The sequence below is a fragment of the Astatotilapia calliptera genome, chromosome 9 (assembly GCF_964374335.1).
Source record: "Astatotilapia calliptera chromosome 9, fAstCal68.1, whole genome shotgun sequence".
Taxonomy (NCBI): Eukaryota; Metazoa; Chordata; class Actinopteri; order Cichliformes; family Cichlidae; genus Astatotilapia; species Astatotilapia calliptera.
The window spans coordinates 11,316,486-11,338,504 of NC_137430.1; the positions used below are offsets into that span (position 1 = coordinate 11,316,486).

A 22,019-nucleotide genomic window follows, 5' to 3' on the forward strand; every position below is an offset into this window, starting at 1 on the left:
TGATCGAAGCAGCTGGCTCTAAAGTATAGTGGACATTATGAATTTATTTTAGTCCTCGGGTTCAACCTCTCCTCCCAGTTGTGGCCCAGTAACTGCCTTGTAAATACTGTTGTGGTAGCACGTGTTCAAACCAAAGAACGCTTTTGAAATAAGTCTTCCGATGTCTGAATTTTTACTTCAACAAAAATCTGTTTAGTATGTTCTTCTGCACATAAAAGAAGGAAGCAGTTGCTACAAATGTATCATCCAGCTGATTCGAGACTGTGTGTGTTCCCTGCTTGTCCTGCCCTCTGGTGGTTCCATCAGTGAACATGAACACTCGAGAGTGAGGGGAGCAAATTTACACGCATCCAGTCTCTAAACACTTTATTTTATGCATCTTATTGGGGTTTTTTCTTCTTTTTACAACTGTGTCATCTTATCAGTTACACGCACAAAACAAAAAAGCAGCCGAGGGATAGCATACTGAAATCTCCCAGAATGTAACAAAATATTTTGGAGAAATTGTCTACATAATAGTTTGAAATGCATGTTTATGGGAAACTGATGAGGGATGTTAGTAATGGAAAAAAGGTAGATTAAATGTTAAATGTTTTCTTTCAGGCCTTTAAATAAAAATAAAAAAATCAAACACCAAGCTGACCAAAATCACCAATGTGTCAAACGCAGTCGCTGTTTGTGGATGATAAATATTCGACCTAAATTGTGCATGAGCCGAGTACAAATATCAGGATTGAACACTTGTAGAGGAGGCTTATCTGACAGCCTCAATACTGCTGGTTTAGCTGCAAAAAGGCACTGACTGTGAGAGGGCACATGTTGTCTCGAGGCTCCGTGTGAGTAAAGCTGACTGACAACACTGTTACAAACAATTCATATTCAGGCTAAACCACAACAGCTGCTACTGCATCACAAGATCGTTTATAAAATAAGACTTTAAGAAGATCAGCATCACTTCAAACTGAAGTGCTTTTTTTTTTTTTTCCACCAAATTAAAAGTCTTCTCTGTATCACTACTTACACACAAGAACAAAAATGCAAGGGAAAAACATGACGGTCACCATCTGAGATATATATATATGCTGTAAACAAAGTTTGTTTTTCCAAAGTTACAGTTTGGGAGATGTTCTGGCACATGTTTCAGGTCGTATGGCATCAAAGAGAAAAAAAGGCAAGGAAGCAGGTTTTACAAATGTATGGCATACACATGAGAGGATGGGTCAGTTTGCTTTCCCTTCTCTCCATTTTATTCATCCCAATTCATGTCTGCAACAAGTGGCACGCCTCCTTCCTGCAAATAAAACTCATTCTAAACGGCTGAATGGAGGAGAAAGTGACGCCTGCCCCTGCATATAAATATGAGATCACAGCTGGTTACTGAGGGCTGGACAGATAGAGGGGCAGAGAGAGAGAGAGAGAGAGAGAGAGAGAAGGGACTGTGGGTCTCAGTTAAGCAGCTCCAGGTAGGTGATTGGCACTTTGCCTTTCTGGCTGCCTCGCTCGCCCATGAGCCAGTCTGAATCCATGCCTGGGACGCTGCTGACTACAATCACCTGGAAGCACAAATGCAAAACTGCATTAAATGATCACATCTGTTTTTCTATTACAGGCACTCTCTGAGATGCACATTTGTTATAGATAGTGCTATTTTCAGGCGGCTCAGGCTGCAACGTTAGCTCACAATTGCAGCGTCAGACTGGGGTTTTTTCTGAATGTAAAATAAGGTAAACTTGCTTCATGGTTACTCAACCGCAAGGAAGAGGAGTGGCCTATGTTCTGCTGAATAGAGGTTATGATAGAGGAACTGCTACAGGACCATGCGGTTAAAGACACGTGAAGAAAATGACTAAAATAGGCTTCTCAATCTTCTGGATTCTTGCATGAAGTTAAACTGAGAAGGAACAGTGAATATTTCATCCTCACCTCATCAGCCAGCAGGGAAAGCTCACTGCTGTTGCCAGCATCGTAGTCATAAAGGACCCGGGCTTTCCGGCTGCCGTTGGAGCTGCGCAATTCACTGAATCCACCTGAAGCCGAGGAGCTGCTGCGGCCTGCAGACACACTGGGCAGGGAGGCGGACATTGGTATGGTGGGCACCGAGATGCTGGCCCCGCCCGACACTGATGATTGGTTGTTGTTAGAGAATGATGTGGGGAAACTGGAGGGAGGAGGAGATGATAAGCAACTGTGGACTGCTGGGGAACCCCAGAACCACAATGAGTGTTTGAGTTCAAGTTCAGTGTTATCTCTCTCTCAATTAAATTTGTCAGCATTACTCTTTCATTTTTTTACAGTTCAAAGGGAGGAAATTTTTTGCAACCCCTCCTCAGACTTGCTAACTTAGATATTAACAAACACAAATGACAAAAACATCGTTAAAACACTTTTGTTTGACGAGTCAGGCTCTAAAAGTGAATAACATCAAAATGATAAGGAGTAGAATGACTCATCTTCTTTACAGTCAGAGTACATTAAAACTATTATGAGTAATAACAAAACACAGGTTCTGTTTGAAAAATACTGATGAGGATTGCTTGTGCACTTTTCACAGATGCTCCAGTCCTGTGGTTCAGAACAGCTACGTATCATCGCTGATATCAAAAACCTCATGTTTTCTAACAGCAGAGTAAGATATATTCTTGACATAAGGAATGAAACGTAGCAGTAGTATTTCACCTGCCAAGCTGCTTTTGGAGATCCACCATGTAATGGTAACACTGTGCGTAGTAAGTAGTCTCGGCCTCCACAAAGTCATTCAAGCAGCGTAGGTGGTGTGCCTAGAGGTGAGACGGCATTAGTGAAACATCAATAAGAGGAAAACAAGAGTGCAGTCCTCCCAGTGTTAAACAATGTTTTATTTACTTGGTTTCATTTTTCAGACAGGCAGCAGCACAGAAAGCAGCACTATAACACAGTAACAGTGTTAGCTGGGCTACATTAGGGCCGTACACCACACGTCGACTAATCGTTGCCATTCTTACTAGTAGGTACCACATGTACTAGTCGTGTAATCTAATTGTTAACATTTTAACTGAAGCCCAATGCTGGTAAATTGTTGTGTCTTCCACAAGATGGAGCTGCAGCCTCCACATGTTGTAGGAAAAAAAACACCATAAATATTTGTTAAGCCTATTATTGTTAGTTATTTTGAACGCAAATAAATGAGATCATGATACAAGCGGTGGAAACGAGCTTCCTCCTAAAGGTGGCTGGCCTCTGCCTTAGAGATAAGCTGAGGAACTCAGTCATTTGGGAGGGGCTCAGAGTACAGTTGCTGCTCCTCTACATTGAAAGGAGCCAGTTGAGGTGGTTTCCTCCTGGGGTAGAACCAGGACACGCTGCAGAAAACACATCTCTCAGCTGGCCTGGGAACGCCTCTGTGTTCCCCCCAGATAAGCTGGAGGAGATGGCTGTAGAGAGCGAGGTCTGGGCTTCATATCATGTTTAATATCAGTTTTTTCAAGGGTTTTTCTTCTTCTTCATCGTCTGTGTGAAATGTTCATAATGTGCAACGTTCCTTATGCACAGTGTGAGGTGCCACATAGTGTACCGGCACTGAAACTAGGATTCATTACTGAAGAATGTGGTTAATGGTTTCAAATGGATTTGTTTAGACAGACATTGTACATGAAAGGATCCTGAAACCTAACTTGATATCTGAGTGTTTGTAGACTAACTAGTCAGTCAGTTTAATTAAGAACTAAGAAATCAGTCACCAGGAACATCCTTACTACATACATGGGTGCTGCTGACGCCTTCTAACAGCAGTCTGGTGATTTCTGCCTGCCGGTCGAACTCGCTCTGGGTCATCTTGAGTTCCTGCTCTGCCTGTGAATGAAGAAAGGAAACTATAATTTACAGAAAAACCTCATTTCAAAACTTTCAAGGCTATGGATGACAAAGATGACACAGATAAGGAAAAGCGTAGGCGAGGCTAAAGGAAATATGATTTAAAGATGGAAAAAAAAAAGAAGATGGGTTTAGTTGGCAGAGTGTGGATCTGTGCTTTTCATAATATACAACTTTTATGGAATGAGTCAGATGTCTTTAAAAAAAGGAAAAATAACACGATTTGCAGTATGGATAAACAGGGACAAAGACACAGCTGAACATGACGTTTCCTTTTCCGTATACTGAGCAAGCCAATTCAATATGAGGTCTGCTGGGATGGCTAAGAGGTCCAATAAACATGTGGACAATGGCCTCGCTGTCCTACTTCACAGGCTGAGGGAGAGCTGTGGAGGATGGAAGCTTCTGCAGTGTTTGGTCCCTGTCAGGTTTGTCTGCAAGGATTTCATTTCCATGAGGTATCACAGCATGTGTGATGGAGGAGATGGAGAAATCGACAGCAGCTGTTGACACTACTACCAGGAGGCTTGGTCTGTGCGTGTGTGTTCAGTTCAAAGATGGCTCCAACATTCCACTCACCTCTGTCACTTCCTCTGCTCACATCTGCTGCTTTGCGTTTTAAAAACAGTGACACAGTAGTTAGAGCTCCAGCTGCTGCACAGCCACAGCCAACACAAAACAAGCGTACACACTGCGTTTGTGCGAAAGTGCAACAGTGGCATGCTCTGACAAAACCGCACCGTGATCATGTAGCACATCAACTGTTTCTCCTCAGACGCCCGCTGATCTGTGTGCTACCCTCCTTATGTCACACCATGATTCAGCTTAAGATTAGAGAAACGACTATTTACGTCTCACATGTTTAGTTTACAGTGTTCTCACTCATGAGTGAACATGTTTACTCAGATAATGTGGATACAAAAAGCTGTTTTTAGAGATTTAACACACAATTAAAGCAACAGTACTCACTAGACTGTGCTGTTTGAAAATGCTACATTAAAACACTTTAAATATCCTACAAGAGATAATAGAACAGACGATCATAAGGAGGAGGAAGTTATGCTCACTCTGTTTCAGTGAGATTGTTTCTTCCCAAGGGAAACTGTGAGCAAAAGATACGAATGTTTTCTGGAAACACTGAAGACTGGGACTGCTGGGATACTGTCATCTACGGCTCTTACATGATACTGTACTGCTTCTGTTCAGTATTTGTACAGCAACACCGGCTCAGACACATCTAACCTATTTCCTTACTGACAACCTGAATGCTTTAGATGTAAGCTGAAAATAATTCAAGCCTAAGATGATAAAAAAAACTGAGGTCATTAGTGAGACCATCTTCAGACAGTCTTAGCTGTGAGAGTCATATCCCCTTAAACAAAATCAAAGCACATAAATACCCATTAACATTACAGAAAACTCTTTTTGCTTGTAGACAAAAACAGTTGAGCACTACACATTATGCACGTAGATTAAAAATGAATACATACCATTATATTTAGCACTTAATAACTTAAATGTTTAAACAACTTTCTGAGCTCAGTTTGAGTGGGAGAGCAGAGAAAAATAGGGGCAGCTTTGAATTTGTAGTAATACACACATTACAAGACATTACAGCCAAATATGCACTCCTCATATACGGTTTAATGTTATATTGTTAATTGGCAATTATGTGACAACAGTGGAGAAGAACACAAGAGTTTCTACTAAGAGCGAATATGTAATAAAATATTTTTAAACACGTCACCACTTATATTTCATTCATTGGACAGTTTATTAGGTTCAACCACTCATTAACACAAACCTAAATCAGCCAATCACATAGCTGATGGCTTACAGCCTTGCTGAAGTTCAAACAGAGCATTAAAATGAGCATTAAAACTATTCAGTGACCTTTTTTAACATGGCTCAGGATAACGTACCATATCTCACACAGAGTTATCAGATGTCAATCCAAACTAGCATCCTTGGGATGTTGTGGATTTGCATTATAGACCAAAATCTCTGAAGATTGTTTCCAGCTCCTTGTTTTATGCTTGCCAGGAAGAATTAAGGAGGTTATGATGGCAGAAGAAGGTCCAACCTAATAGTAACAACGTGTACCTAATCAATTGGCCAGTGAGCTTACATATTAAACAAGGCTTTTACGTGCAAACTGTGGCACACCATGCGGTACAAGGACAAATACATGCTCCTCACACCCACACACACCTACACCCACACACCTGGCCACCTCACAACCAGAATAAGGACATGCTTTGTTGCCACACTTGGTTTAATCAAGAGTTTCAACAGTCTGTCTGAAGAACATGAACACAAAGCATGAGATTAAATTAAGAAAAGGGAACTCTAAAACTTCCCATGGTGGCTCATGTGACTCTTTGCATGTCACAAGAAATAAAATGGTCAGCCTTGTGTTGTGTAACATAGTGTGTCAGGCAGTACTTGTGTGACTTCAGACAGAGTGACAGTGGGACACGCCCAATAGATTTTCTTCCCCAGTGAAGACGTTAGCCAGTGAATGTACTAAAAGCAGAATTCACTAAGCTGTTCTATCAGCGTGTGTGTGTGTGTCCTTACTGCAGCTCTTGCATCAGCCATCCTGGCTTTCTTTAGTCTGGTTTTGGCTGCATCCAGATCCAGGCGTTTAACCTGCAGCAGCTTCCTCTCTTTCTGGACACAAATCACAACACAAAAGTCTCACAGATAAACGACACATGGACACAGCACAGTGTAAACAAGGCTTCTACTTCATTCATCAGGTGTTTACTTTAGATTATAACACGATTATAAGGGCTTGTTTTCTATAATCACAGTGTGGGTTTGCACACACCTGACAGTCTGAACACTAGACTCTAAACTGAAGTGAGCATAAAGTACAGACTTCAACAGGATCTTTCACTACTTTGTAAAATAATGGCTATAATCATTAAAGCTATACTCGTTGACCCTCTGCAGCCATCACTGTTGTGAATGAGATCCAGATTTAAAGGTCAAAGTCCGGGAAAAAGCGAAAGTGATTCAGGACAGGTAGCCTGCGGGTCCAACTCACCAGAATAGTTTTGAAGTCGCCCTCTAAAAAGTTTCTGAACGGTGTCAGGAAGTTGATGGCGGCACTCTGGATGAACTCCCGTTCTGCCCCACCAATCTGCTTCTCCGTCTCTCCACATTTTATCAGAGCGTTTCCTACAATGGTCAGCAGCAAAAGGAAAGTTTAGTGCCAGCAGAAAACCTGGGAGGGAGAATGGTGATATTGTTTCAGCTTGACACTGATAAAGGGCCTGGCTGGGACTGAAAATAGCAGAAGATGGTTCTCAAATCATCAAAATGTTCTTTAAAGCAAACAAACCAGAGTTTAACTCTGTTTTACACGTCTTCATGAGACAGAATACTGGAATACCAAACAAGCTGATGATGTTTTGAGAAATATTTAGAGATTTTTAAGATTAGGCTTAAAAATCTTTCCTTCTGATAAAGCTTATAGTTAGGGCTGGACCAGGTGACTGGATCCTTAGTGATGCTGCAACAGACCTAGGCTACTGGGAGTGACCCATGATGCACTGCATTTCCTCTTTGTTCACACCACCCTGCATGTAACCAGTAGTTATTATTAATCTCTGGCTCTCTTCCACAGTGTGTCTTTTGTCCTGTCTCCCTCCCCTCCCTGCTAACCAAGTAACTGCCTCCCCCTGAGCCTGGTTCTGTGGGATGTTTCTTCCTGTTAAAAGGGTGTTTTCCCTTCCCACTGTCAATCGTGCATTTATATTCTATTAACAACTGAACATCTAGAGCGACCGTAATTTCTTTTAGTCTTTTGTCCATTGTGTAATGTCAGGAGGCTTGCTAATGATCAAACAGCTACTCTGACCTGAGTTGCTATAAGGCCTCTTTTAGTTGCCTTTGTAGGGTTTAAACTAATTTTTTGTTAAAGATTCAAATCAGCGAAATAAAGACCACAAAGTTTCAGCTCAGCTGGTGCTCCCAGTAGGACTGGGGTTATCTCAGGTTGATTGCTCCGACTGTGCAAATTCTCATTAAACTCACAACAACATTACTTTAAGAAGGACAACAAAAAAAATCTCCATCAATAGTAGCTAATTATTTCTGGAAAAGGAACAGACTACCTGGGAAAACTGGGGCATGATTTAGGTTTTTCTGCCAGATTTGCTGTTTAATGTATGAAGCTTTGTGAGTGAACAAATCAAAGCCAGAGTAGCTTTGGTCTATCGGCTTTCTAACGGCAGATGCATCCAGCCACAGCTGAGACAGGCCTATTAGCATTATTCAGATATCATGAGCCTATGTGCAAGTGCAGAGTACCTGGCTCAAAGTCTTTTCCCATTTTAATACAAAAAACAAAGTGAAAATCATTAAATATGGTGCAAATATTAGGTTTTTATGCGTATTTATAATTCATGCAGTCTAACTGGGCTAGCCGCTCTGTAGCTGATTTATTTAATCTGGAGGTAATGTGCAGACTTTCTTTCCCTGAGCAAAGACAGTCTTTGATCGACTACAGCCCCAGTACTTGTCAGTGTTTCACCGTGGCACTCACCATAGGCAGTTCCAGGACCAAATTCATTCCCTGATTCAATCATGGACTGTCCCAGCAGCTCATGATTGTTCATACGTGTGGGGACCTTCTTCTCCAGTTTCTCATAAACAAATTCTTCTAGCCGGACATCTGCAGAGCGCAAGGAGAAAACTCAATTACAAAGTCACAGGACTACAGTGAGCGAGCCAAATGCAGGGAGTGACTTTAGTATGCTTCAGACAGCCCGACTTAAAGACCCACACTGAAAGCTTTCATTGTGACAGCTATGACAAACTACAAGCCAGCGTCTCTCGGAAACCGCTGTAATTTGTTTCATGTTACTACATCACATGAAAGATTATCTGTGCTGTGTTTAACGTGAACACAGTAAAATCCCGTTTCTATGACTGTTGCACAAGACTGCAACCGCCAGATGGTCGGTCTGTGTTTGTTGTGCCTATGCTGGTGTTCGGCTGCAGAGATGCAACATCATGGTGTGAAGTGAGGAGGATGCACAGCTGAGTTTACAGACTTCACAGGCACCCTACATACCCGTGGAAGTCAAACACCCTCTCTGAGAAGTAAAGCTTTTAATGTGAGCCTTAGTGGCAGCGACAAATCTTTCATCTTTATTGAGCTGCTCTTCAGGGAATTCCTGATTCCTGAATATCAGGTTGCAGGTCTATAAGAACATTGTGTGGGTGGGTGCCCTGTGCTGCTTAGAGATGTCAGTGTCAGTCCTTCGAAAGTCAAAAAGAGTGATCTTACTGGGGTTGGGCTGTAGTAAGACTTCTGTCTGCTTCATAATCTTTTCTGTCCATTGCTTGGTGCTCTCAGCTCTGATCAAAAGTTTCTCCAAATGGGCATCCAATTCTGTCTTTTCAGCCTGACCAAGCTTCTCTTCTGTAAACTGAAAAATTAAAAAATATGCGTTTACATTGCGCATGCGAGTTGTAGCTTTCACAGATGTATTCAAAGATACACACAAGACGACTGAGAGTAAAGAGCTAAGCAACGTTATTAAGCTCGGAAAATAAAGGTTAGCGCTATCTGCCAGCTGCTGTTGATAGCTTCATGTGACGGTGTTGAGGCCTTCAATGATAGTTAAGTTGAACAAATAGCTTAGTGTTAACACAACCTGGGTGACGCACGTGCTTTTTAAATACATCCTACAATGCAAATTATAGAAATTAAGTTACAATTAGGTGTAACTGCTAAGCTACAAAGTAACAATCACGGTAACGTTAGCTCTTTAGCAAGGAAGCTAAGGCTACCTCACAGTGGCTAACATTGGCTAGCAACAATTCCTATGAACTAAATGAGTAGACTTACTTGTACCGCTCGGCTCAGAAAAGTACCGGCGTCTGCGGCTAGCCGTTTTACATTAAAATCCATGGCACAGCAGCGAAAGTAAACACTTAATGTTAACAACTGGCTTGTCTCGCCCTCAAAGAGCCATCACTATACAAAATGTCATTGAAGCAACTTTTTTTTGTCCAAGTTCCACCCAGCTGTTGAGCCAGGCAAAGATAGTATAGTGACAAGATTGTTCCCTTCCATCCATCCATCCATTCGCTTCCGCTTATCCTTTTCAGGGTCGCGGGGGGCGCTGGAGCCTATCCCAGCTGTCATAGGGCGAGAGGCGGGCTACACCCTGGACAGGTCGCCAGTCTGTCGCAGGGCCCTTCTATAACTTGTCAGTGGATATTGCCAATGCGCATAATAATATACGACGATGGGTGGGGACGTTGAAAATGCAGTTTAGATGATGCGAGGGACAGCACTTGCCTGAAATTATATGCAACTGCTGAAGCAAGTGATTTTTGTTCTAACAGCCAAACAGTACCCTGAATATTCAAAGGTCGCCGTATGACCAAAGGAATACAGTAGCGAGTAGGAGATTTCTCTCTTGCTTTACAAGTAATCTTTGGATGCATTCACGTCACACGGAAACATTAGCCGCCATTGTATTTATTTTGATTTTGTACTTCTTAAAAAAAAGCGAATTTTAAATTTTTTGTCTTTTTTTTAAAATTCTGCTTTTTAATTTAACTGAGCCCGATTTCCTTTTATTTTACTTACTTATTCTAATTTTCTCCTGCAACACAGGAATGTCCCAGCCTTTGGGAAAAATAAACTATTTTTTATCTTCTAAACTATAACAACTTTTTCATTTTATACTTCTCACTCATTCTGTAAACATTTCAATATAAGCTAGACATGGGGGGAATTCAGTTTTAACGAGGGCAAGTTTTTATCAGGGTGCTAACAGTAAAAAAACAAAAAAAAAATTATTTCTTTTTTAAGTCACGTTAAGTTTCTTTTTTAAGGCCTCTGCCATTTACTTTCTCATGTGCCTTTGGTAACTGTGTGAAACTATTCTGTGAATCTTTCGTTATTATACCATAAATACAAATACAAAAGATTGTTGTTAATAATAATAATAATAATAATAATAATAATTATTATTATTATTATTATTATTATTATTATTATTATTATTATTATTATTATTATTATTATTATTATTTAAGGATACATTATTTCTATGTTTGACATCAACAGGAGGAGGTGGTGTTGGTTGGGTTTGTGGAGGCTCATTTGCCTCCTATAAATTAATTTGCAATTCCACTGAAAGTAAAGTGCACATTAGTGCACACACAGAACTGTTAAGTACACTTTTCCATAAAATCTGCTGACACATGTGCTGTACCCCATCAGTAACACAATATCTTTTGCAAACATCAGCCCTTTCTCCAAAAACATCTTAACAAAAGCAGAATTTGGAATAACAAAAACACTCTTCAGGTCTGGATGTGATTATGCCAAAGTGAGCCTGTTACCTGCTGTGTGGGAGGAAGTCAGGCAGAGGGAGACATCAAATGACTTCCCCTTGCAGGCTACCAATGCACAGTCAGCCTCAACCTTTCCACTCACCAAAGCCTTGGCTCTGAGATTTCTTCATCCAAACATTAGTGCAGTCAGTGTTTAGGAAACATAGCTTAAATTCACACATAGCTCCCTTTATTTCTTTGCTAAGATAACAAACAGTACCAGTTTAAATACATTGACTGACTGCGTTAACCAGTCAATCTCTGCATGTAAAACTTTGACTGGAAAAGCAACCCAGAGTCTCCAACGGCAGCCTTTTTTCTTAACTAAACTCACCCCATGTCAAAGATATCAAGGATTTGGCACTGCCTTATGTTTGGCTAACTTTCAGAAGTGTTGGGGCGGGTGCATTAAACATGTGAATATTAATGTCAGCACTTTCAGGAAGGCAGAACAGCTCCTGTGAGAGAGAAATAAGTGGCAGTCTCTGCGTGTTCCAGTAGTAAGTAAAGTGTATCTGCTCTTTCACTTCACAATAACAGAAAGTTCTCAAAGGAGTAAGAAGACAGAAACCCACTTAATGGTTCAGCAAGACTACTCTCTCTCATCAGACATGCTTCCTGAGATTAGGAAATCCCTACTTTCCACTCCGCAGGAAAGCAAACAGCAGACAAATACAAACGTCTCAGTAACACAAGTTTTTATTTGAGAATAGGTTATACAACGTTATTATTTAATTTCATTTTTTTTACATGATGCAGCTTCGACCGAGCAAATAGATTCGAGTTTCATTCAGCGCAAGACTTTAGAATGCAACTGTCATGGATGGCTGTGCCAAAGTACATCTGCAACTTGAGAAAGTCTCTTAAAATGCAATTATCCACAAATTCTACATAGATGATGAATTTATGGGGGCAAAAAAATTAAAACTGAACTATGATTACTGAATCTTTTTGAGCACTTTTTCAGCTAGCTCCAACAGCAGAGGGTATCTGAGCGTCCTCTTCCTCCAAGACTCTGGGATTCCCCGGAGGCCGGTCTGAAAGCACATCAAGATGACAGCTGAAAGTATCAAGCAAGCACAAAGCTCTCCGAATATCTGAGCTCACTGTGAAACTCATCAAAGGAGCTCCAGGAGTGCACAGAACAACATGCAAAAAAGGATGGATTTTCATGTCTCTTGCAGAGTAGATACATTTGGACTGGATTGTTCTTGATGGCAATAAATAAGTAGAATATTTTCTCCCATTAGTGCTGTATACCTCACATCTGTGCTGGAAGCTTGTGGCTATTCTGACGCTGGTGATATCCCACCTACAGCTGTGCAAATATTGGTATTGATGCAATGTCGTCTGGCTGACGAGCTCGCAGTTGAATGTCTTCACATTCTGGTGGTGTCACAGCTGTATGAGGTGCCGTTAATGTCTTTTCCCGATTCTGACTTTGCTGATTTTGTTTGTACAAAAGTAGCAACAGTATCCACTTACTCCATGTTGCCTTATCTTTTCAATGAGCAACATGTAAAAAGTGTCAGTGTTGAATGTAAACACTTTTTTTCTAGTCATACACTAATTTGGATAAGTGACCCATGGCTCTTTTTACGTATCCAACAACCATGTTCCTACAGTACCTGTGCCCCAAAACAGGCTCCAATGAAGGAGGCTCGACTGGCGGTGCATCCCCCGCAGCGCATGGTGTCTCTGACTGCTTCGTCCAGCTGGTTGAGTGTCAGGACTCCATGAAGCGCTCCCTGGAACGCACCGGGCAAAGCTGGAAACAGATCCAGTATGAATGGCACATGGTTGTATCCACGTTACTGGGCTCTTTAATGTTTTTACTCTTCCTTATGACGCCACACTATGCTGTAATTCAGTTCAAATTAGTTTCATTTATATAGTGCCAATTCCCATCAGCCAGTCAACACAAGATGCTTTATATTGTAAAGTAAAGACAATATAACAATGCAATATTAGATAGAACCCCATTGGACGACCCCTGTGCGCAAGCACTTGGCAACAGTGGGAAGGAAAAACTATGTTTTAACAGGATGAAACCTCTGGTAGAACCAGAAGGGAGGGAAAAGAGAGCAGAGAGAGAGACAGGACAAAAGGCACAGTATGGAAGAAAGAGACAGAGTTTGATAATAGTAAGTACAGCAGTGGTATAAAAGCACACAGGAAGTGAAGAAGAAAAGCTCGGTGCATCGTGGGAAGCCTCCAGCAGCGTAACTAAGGGAGGGTTTAACTGTAAAAGCTCTATCACAAAAGTAGAGACAGAGTTTGTTTCCTGACTCCAAACTGGGAGCTGGTTCCAAAGAGAAAGGCTCTGAAAGCTGAAGGTTCTCCCTCCCAGTCTACTTTTAAATACCCTAGGAACCACAAGTTAGCCTGCAGTCTGAGAGTGAAGTGCCCTGTTAGCATATTAAGATACTATGAGGTCTTTAGCGGCTTTACAGTATACTTAAAATGTACATTATATTAATGGTGTGAACTGGCAAGCAGAACTTTCCACGTGTACATTAAGTATCTGAACCCTTTTAGCCCTGTAAAACCTGAGACACTCAACTCAGCGGGAACGGGAGAATGAAAAGCCAGGAGGAGGGAGACCATTAGTCAGGAGATCAAAGACTGGAGCGCTACACTGACAGGAAGGGTCCTGCTGCTGCCTGCTAGCTTACCTCATGTGTTTGTGAACACGGCAGGTATGAGCTGTTGGGATGTCTTGGTGAGGTTGTCCTTCACCTGGCTGATATGAGCTTGAGTGGAGACACGGGAACAGAGATGAGATTTTTGTTTGTTATTGTTTTTCTTGTAACAAATGACTTTTGACTCTGAAATACAAACTGCCAATTTTAAATGTAACCGTGTCCTGGTATGCAATATCTTCAAGTCTTAAACGAAAAGTTGATTTCTGTCGACATGCTTATTTAAAGGACATAATGGAGAAGTAATGCAAAGAGAACCACCAATATGCAGCTTTTTTGTAACAAAACCTACGATAGTGCCTTACATGGACTGTATGTACAGGTATGCAATGTACAGGCTTCAGTCAGCTGTGACCTTGGACTTGTTCATGGCTACAGATCACACCACATAGCAGCGTGTTGCCTCCTTCCTGACCATGTCTATACTGTCCTACCAAATCATATCTATAAAAGATAAATGCAGCTTATGTCAAGATAGTGGTGGACTGTGACCAATGCTACAATTAATCACTGCACTTAAGTGCAAACTTAAGGTTTGATTTAATGCAGTTTTATCACTCTTTTCATGCCATTTCTGCCCAGTGCAAGCTGGATATTTCCAAATGCGGTGATTATGAATGTTTGTGATAAACTGGATCATTTGGTGCTTTTTCATGGGTTTGGAAACTTAAGTTAAACAAAATATTTCATAACCCCTTGGATTAGCTGCAAAATGCGATAAAGCTGAAGCAAGAGTTTTTATTTTTTGAGCTCATGGAAGCTGACTTTATAGGAATGTGGTTCTCACAGTTAAAGCAGTTAAAACATCTGTAAACATAAATAAAGCAGTCAAATACAACAAAACCATGAATGCAGCATACTTTAAATTCACATGCTAATAATGTTTTCTACTTTTTCCTGTTAAGTTTGTGAATGCAATTATTGTAAAGTATGATTAAAGTGAGGCATAAGCACTTTTGCTGTAGTAAAGGATTTAAAGACAGTCCATCCTGTGTGTTAATATTAGTAGTTAAGACAGATGCACCAGTTAGCATAAACTAACAGATGCACCAGTTAGCATAAACTAACAGATGCACCAGTAAGCTTAAGCTAACTGGTACATATGGACAAAAAGCTTAATATCTTTATCCTTTTTCTAGCTTCTGAGTTAAAGCTAGCTTGACATTTTGTGATTTTCTATGAGTAAATATGCTACTACCTTTTCATTTTATTGTGAAATGTTAACTGTCAAATAGAAAAGTGATGCCACTCAAACATTTGTTGATTGAATCTAAAGCTATGAAGCTAGAAACTGCTAACCTTGGTTTAACATAAAGGCTTAAAGGGAAACTTTAGACAGTATCAAAGATGGACTTAGCTTTCTAGTCAGAAAAATGAAGCCAATGCATTCTATGTAAAGGCCACCAGATGGCGATATGCTTTGGTGGCAAAAACGTCCTATAGAAATCTATGGGAAATTGCTTTGTGTCTCGCTCTCTGTGAACACTTTTTGGATGATTTCCCTGGCTCAGTCACTCAATTTAAGCTATGCTAAGTAAAAATTGAACAAATCTAAGTTATACTTTGTTTTGAAATATGGTATGAAACTACACACTAGTTGGCTAAGAATTTAGTCATTAGCCAATGTTTACAGTCAAAATTTATAGCCAGATCCTCCTCTCACTGTTACATTCCTTTTTTTCCCTTTTGTGCAACAAAGATGAAACACTTATCTCGAGGCTTCAAAGCAGGACTTGGAAACTAATGGCTGATTTTGCTGTAGCTCTTTTATACTGTCTCTGTCCAAGGGTTAAAAACATCGGCTAATCAGCAGCTCTATAGCTCATTAGTTGTTTGTTTAAACTGCTCACTCTTGGGCTATTTATAAGATTTAGTGAGAGTTGAGCTAGCCATTTCCCTCATATGCCAAACCAAAGCAGGCTAATCAAACTTTGGTTCTAGCTTTATATTTATATCCGTCTGTTTTCACGGCTGCTTCTCCTGTTCAAGAGTAACCTGCAGCCTATCACAGCTGTCACTGGGGAAGAGCCTATCACATGGTTAACAAGGACGGTCATTCAGAGCTAAGGCCATTTAGACTCACGAGTCAACCAGAAACACTCATATAGGTACTGGGAGAACATGCTAAAATCCACCCAGAAAGGTTCACCCAGAACATTCTTGTTTTTTATAGTGATCCTTCTATTTAAGAGTAGCATCAATCTTCTCCTGTATTCTTCTTGCATTATTCCTTTAAATTCCATATTGAATGAGTCTTCAAACCCTTACCAATGACAGCCTTGTCCAGCTCTTGAGGATTCGGTCTATCGGGGTCATTCAGCTGAGCCAGAACTGCATCCAGAGCGTTGGGATCTGGACCATTCACAATGAAATGCTCCAAAAACCTAATGTTGCACAAACAAAGTCAGACAGATGGATAGAGGCTTGCAATTCCCTAGCCTGCCATGACGTATCCACTTACCTCGCTGCAGCCAGTGTGACAGCCACACACATGTCATTATTCTGGGTCACGCGAATGGCTTTTTCCACTTTCTCCAGCATCTCAGGTCGCCCGGCGTACATAGCCACCACAGGAGCGATTTTAGTGACACCGTCTATCTGACAGTCCACGTCACAGCCTCAAAGACAAAACACATGAAGATCACAACCTTGCAAATCAGGGCATGGAAAAGTCTTTGTGCAGTTGTGATATTTACCAGTTTCTTCTTTGCCAGCATCGACATTTCTGATGAAAGCCTTCAGGCTCGCATTCCTCCATGGGCCATCGATGGGGAGAATTGCCTTAGGGCCTATCAAATGCAACAAACAGCTGCTTTATGAGGGAGGGAAGAATTGGTAGATATACAGCAGGAAGAAGAGGAAAAGAAACATTCCCTTGGATGTCCTGATGGAGCTGTTTAAGTTTCTGCAGGTGGAGCTCTGTTCTCTGTTCAGTCATGATGGCTATCGCTGATGACACAGCTCTTCTTATACTATTCCAAGAAGACATAAAACCATCTGCAGTTCATTGTACCCAAAGTGCCCCGTGGTGCTGTGGCAATTTACTGCACAACAATATTTATACGACACCCTGACAGCAGAAAAAACAGCCAATATTCAAAGTGCTGGACAAAAACCAGCTAAAGAAGAAAAAAGGAAGTCTGACTGTGGAACATTTTCATGGAAAGGGAATGCCCCCATCAGCAGGAGGAAAAACAGCACGCACAGAGTTATCATGCAGAAACACAGGCTCCCACAAAGTTAATCACCACCTGTTAAGCTGGTGATTAACTCATGGAAATTGCAAAATTGATAGATGGCAGCCACACAAGCACAGTACCTCCTTTCTTTCTGTATGGATCATTCAGGGGCAGATCGTAGACCGTTCCCGGTCCAAAGAACTCATGAAAGCGCTTGGTCAAGTCTTCCACATTAACGCCTGTCGAAACGGGGCAATACTCTGCGTCAGTGTAAGTGGTTGTCACAGGCTGCACGTTAAAAGGTCATGGTTTAACAATGTTATAATCTAATAATATAAATGTTGGGTAACACTTTATAACACAGCTGATGACTGAGGGCACAATTCCCCAATAATTAAAAGGAATTTAAATGTATTTGCAATTATGTTACCTATAAATACTTAAAGGTAGGCACACTAGACAAGGAGGGTAACAAAGACATAATTACACTGTGAGGAAAACCTAAGTAGTATGTAAGTCATTTTTGTTTAAGTAGTAGTACATGACTTTTGGGTTTTTACAAGAAAGGGGCAGAAATATATTATTTAAGTAATCTTAAATGCTGCATAATTTCCTCGTAAAATTTCCCCATATGACATCATAAGTATGCTAAATTTTCACATCATGGTTTACCTCGTCTAAATTGCAGGTGTTTTACAGGAAAGGAGACTTTCAAGTTATGCAGAACTTAAAATTACCCATACACTATATAAAATTATTTATGATCACTTAAAAGTATTTGCACACTACCTAAATTTACTTACAGTAAAAATGTGATTTGTTACCATCTTATTCTAAATTCTAAATTAAACACGCTGGCAGGTGTATGACACACAGTTGCCGCCTGTCTGAGCGACTTTCACTACCTCCACACCGACTCAGCGACTCCAGCAGGACGTATGCCTGGTCTCCATAGCAGGTCTGCTCGCCCGTCGTCCTGCGGTAGAACGGATTCGCTGACTGAGGCCGAAACTCTGGACAGGGCTCCAGATCACGGAGCACTTCTTTCAGTTTGTCCAGGTCGTAGATCCAGTGCATGGGCTGGGCTGTATGTGTGTGGAACATTCAGTAATGGATATATTATTTCCCAGAGTTATTGAAAATACAGACATCCTAATGCATTACAATAACAAGCATGTTTTAACAATGGCAAACGGCAGTATGTGGTGTTTGGTTGCTATGCAGAAACTCTGGTTCCATAACATCATGGGTGAAGATGACATCCAGGCACCACCCCTGTGCTTTATCAGTCAATACAGATGCTGCTTAATTGTACTGAACACCAAACAAGGGAGAAAATGTGACGTATAAAGGCTTCTCAGTTTTACTCTAAGAAATAAACATGAATTCAACATGAACCCTGTGAAAGTATCAGGCCTATGAATTATTAGGATTCGGGGGACTAAAAGAGAAAGATCTGCAATATGTAAAACTCTGTTGCTAATTAACTCACTCCCGGTATCTGCACTCGGTTTATCTTACCTGCTGCATCTGCCACTGCTGCCCCGATAATGGCCCCAATGGCTCTGTCTGCAACACTCGAGGACATCTGCTTTCATTACAGCCAAACAGCAGTATAAACAGGAAATGCTGCATTCTTATATAAAATGGTTATTCTTATGATAATAAAGCATAAGCCATAAAAAGCAACTCTTGTCTGAAATGTCTGTAATTTTCATTAAAGAAACAGGAATGTTTCTCCGTGACGTTGGAAATGCTTTTATGTTGCCAGCAACTAAAATGCTTTGACATGTTTAATTTTAATTCCCTGCTTTCGGTGGGTAATGCTGCTATTGAAAATCCAGATGCACAAATAGATCTTTTATAATGGGATCAAACTTGCCTTCATGGACTTAAATGCCACCTATTTTGACAAGAAAAAGACGTTACCATGTAAACTTACACAACACAGCTTTGACTATATGTGATTATGTAACGTCTGGTGAAAAGATTAGAGGTATTCATGTCTATTCCAGACTTTATATCTATAGGGAGAGCATGCATTTACTGTATATGGTGCATCATAAAGTATAACTTCTGTTAATAACAAGAAAATGTTTTATTGGTTCCTACCTTACGTCCAGTCTTCTCCCTTTGCCATACCGCTTTAAGTGCTCTTGTGTCACTGACAGTTTAGGATAAGGGGAGGGCAATGATAAGCACACGGCAACTCAAGAAAAATGGAGGCCAACTGGACGTTGAAATGCAAAGAAAAGTATAAACGGAATACACGGGGAGGCTGATGATAATGTCATCAGTTCTAATGACATTATCAAATGAGATGAGAGTCTAAGATAGCCATTTAATAAGATTGCTGTAAAACATCCAGCCATTATAGATAGACAGACTGATTTCTCACAGAACCACACGAATGTCGAGTTTATGGTACATATAGTGAGAATCACTAAACTACAAATATCTCCAGCAAGCCATCCAGTTACTTCACACAATTAAAAACTAGACAACCTTGAATAATTTGGGTTCATCTCAGGAGTCCATGGTCATTTTGTATTTAAGGAGAAGTGAGAGTACACTTTCAGAGGAAGGAAACACACATTTCACATTCTGCAGACCTAACACTGGGGGTCACACCCTTCATCGTCTCAGTCTGGCTCTTTTATCACGCATAGAGTTTCCTCATTTGACTGCATGTGTTTAAACTCAAAACTGTTTGAATAACCTCTTTTTTTTTCTTTTTGGTTAACTTGCACTTAATAAACTCTACTCCAATACCGCCTGGCAAATTGCTCCCTGCAGAAAATAGCCCTCATAGACTCTCTTTGTCACTTTGATTTGGTATGCTCTTTTTCTATGTATCTTCCACTCCATTGCCTCCATTCTGACACTTTCCCAGCTGATCCTCTCCGCTGCACTGCTGCAGTAAAGCCTGGCCGGTCTCCATTTATCCCAGACCTCTCATGGGTATCCCAGGGCATTGATTTCTCTTCTGGCCTCCTAAAACAGCAAAATAGAGTGCTAAGGGTAAGGTCAGACAATCAATACCAGTTACAGTTGCCGCCGTTGTTACGGTCGCCTTCAGTGTTACCTCTGGGTTATACAACCCCAATTCCAAAAGAGCTGGGACGCTGTGTAAAATGTAATCGCAATAGAATAGAGAAACCATATGAAATGTCTCAGAGAACGTGGGATGGGGCCATGTTTACCACTGTGTAGCGTCCCCTCTTCTTTTTTTAAAAGCAGTCCGTGAGCATCTGGGAACTGAGGAGACCAGCTGCTGGATATTTTGGATATTAGTGTTCTTGTTCTTGCTGCTCCGTAGTCCTGGGTCTTCTTTGTTATAGCTTTTCATTTCATGATGTGCCAGATGTTTTTAGTTGCTCCGGACTGCAGACAGGCCAGTTCAGCAACGGGACTCTTCTACTACAAAGGTTTTCAATTCAACTCAGTTTTATTTATATATATTATATATCATCAAATATTTTCATGAAATTGTGAAATATCTCATTTTCACCATTACAACACAACATCTGTGTAATAGTGGGAGCTTATAAGATTTGGAAATCATTGAAGTAAGTTTTAAATGTACCTTTTATACAGTGAATGAAATGAGGAATTGCATATAGTAAAACATTCACTCAGATAAGAGGCTTCAAACAAGGGCGGTTTAATGAACACATACAGCCCGTTTGAATTCATGTAAATATATTGAGCCACAGATAGATCAATATTCAGAAGGCAAATGGAGAGCATTCGCTTTCTCTGTCAGGGAGCTAGCACACCTTTCACAGAGGGGATGCAAGAGCTGCACATAACAGATCACATGCTGTCACTAGATCAAGTGACACAGTGAGAGGGCTGAAGCGCCATAATTTACAGGCGGACAAGATGATATTGATAGAGTGTGAACAACGCTGCAACGCCCGCATGCTCGGGGGACTGCTAAAGCTTGGGTGCTCTGATCATCTAGCAAGACAGTGGGGAGTGGAGGAGATGCCACTCAGTTAGCAGATGTCAATATTAGCTAAGTGTCAATGTGTAAGGGGTGTGAATGCTGACAGCACGGAGTAACACATACAGGATGGCTAAAACAGGAGTAGTTAATTTAGGTTTGGGTCTCTTTTCTGTGTCATAAAGTAGCATAAGAGTGAATACAAATGTACCTCAGGCACCACTTCGAGTTAAACAGGTACAGGTGGTTAATGTGGTGACAGGGCCACTTCCATATCCACAGGTCAAAAGGAGAAATATTATGTAAACCATGCTGTGTGAAACATTAGATTCTTGTATGAGAGTGAAAAAGAAAGTTTTTACAGGATTCTGTGCAGTCCTGTAAAAAACTACCAGTACCTTTAGCCTCAATAACTGGTTTCTGTTTGACTTTATCAGTTTGTTGTGTCAGTGTGGCCCAATCTTCCTTTTAACAGTGCTTCAGGTCTTTGAGGTTTGTAGGAATTCATTCATGCACAGCTCTCCTAAGGTCCTGCTACAGTCGGATTGAAGTCTGGACATTGACAGGACCATTGCAACTTCTTGATTCTTTTCTTGTTCTAGCGTTGATGCTGCACTTCAGATCTTTGTCCTGTTGGATGACCCAATTTCAATATAACCAATATAAACATATTTTTCTTGTCATTTTTCTCTGGTTGACTGCATCTAAACAGCTGTATTACTTTAAATTATATAAGGGTCTTTGATAGTTTTACAGCAGTAAGATAATCCAAATCATCATGGTTATTTGTAGAAAAAGCTCAGCTAGTAAAACATTTTAAACACCCAATGAAGCAGGAGGAAAAACCAAGTTGATCTCTGGTGAAGAGGAGTCTTCTTATAATATCCTTTTTGTTCCTGAGATTTATTCAGCTCAGTCTTTTATCTTCTTTTTCTGCCATATTTTGGTTTTGCTTCTCCTCAGTAGCTCAGT

The 22,019-nt window shown here is 40.8% G+C and overlaps 1 protein-coding gene and 1 pseudogene across 5 annotated transcripts; both read right to left on the reverse strand.

The window, feature by feature from the left end:
• Nucleotides 1-351: 351 nt before the first annotated feature.
• Nucleotides 352-10,082, reverse strand: sh3glb1a (SH3-domain GRB2-like endophilin B1a). The gene is made up of 9 exons (XM_026179720.2): nt 9,716-10,082; nt 9,152-9,293; nt 8,405-8,533; nt 6,902-7,035; nt 6,430-6,522; nt 3,739-3,828; nt 2,677-2,777; nt 1,924-2,158; nt 352-1,553 (listed from the first exon to the last, which is right to left on the reverse strand). The coding sequence occupies exons 1-9, from the start codon at nt 9,776-9,778 to the stop codon at nt 1,446-1,448; spliced, it is 1,095 nt and encodes a 364-aa protein (XP_026035505.2). The 5' UTR covers nt 9,779-10,082; the 3' UTR covers nt 352-1,445.
• A 1,818-nt stretch (nt 10,083-11,900) lies between these two features.
• Nucleotides 11,901-19,674, reverse strand: LOC113029751 (crystallin J1C-like; annotated as a pseudogene). Of its 4 annotated transcripts, XR_013911252.1 has the most exons (11): nt 19,211-19,261; nt 18,981-19,001; nt 18,620-18,686; nt 18,004-18,183; nt 17,239-17,337; nt 16,616-16,708; nt 16,381-16,537; nt 16,188-16,303; nt 13,893-13,970; nt 12,846-12,985; nt 11,901-12,254 (listed from the first exon to the last, which is right to left on the reverse strand). The product of XR_013911252.1 is annotated as a crystallin J1C-like, transcript variant X4 (transcript). The 4 variants fall into 4 exon arrangements; XR_013911249.1 differs by lacking the exon at nt 18,981-19,001 and having other exon boundaries at nt 19,211-19,674; XR_013911250.1 differs by lacking the exon at nt 12,846-12,985 and having other exon boundaries at nt 19,211-19,262.
• Nucleotides 19,675-22,019: the final 2,345 nt, after the last annotated feature.

What these genes read in the sequence shown, in the direction of transcription:
- sh3glb1a (XM_026179720.2), bottom strand. Translation starts at nt 9,778, where the DNA reads ATGGATTTTAATGTAAAACGGCTAGCCGCAGACGCCGGTACTTTTCTG. An exon ending in TGGCTGATGCAAGAGCTGCA is followed by an intron (nt 3,829 to 6,429) that starts GTAAGGACACAC and finishes CTTCATTCACAG; the next exon opens with GCAGAGCAGGAACTCAAGAT. An exon ending in AAGGCGTCAGCAGCACCCAT is followed by an intron (nt 2,778 to 3,738) that starts GTATGTAGTAAG and finishes TCTCACCTCTAG; the next exon opens with GCACACCACCTACGCTGCTT.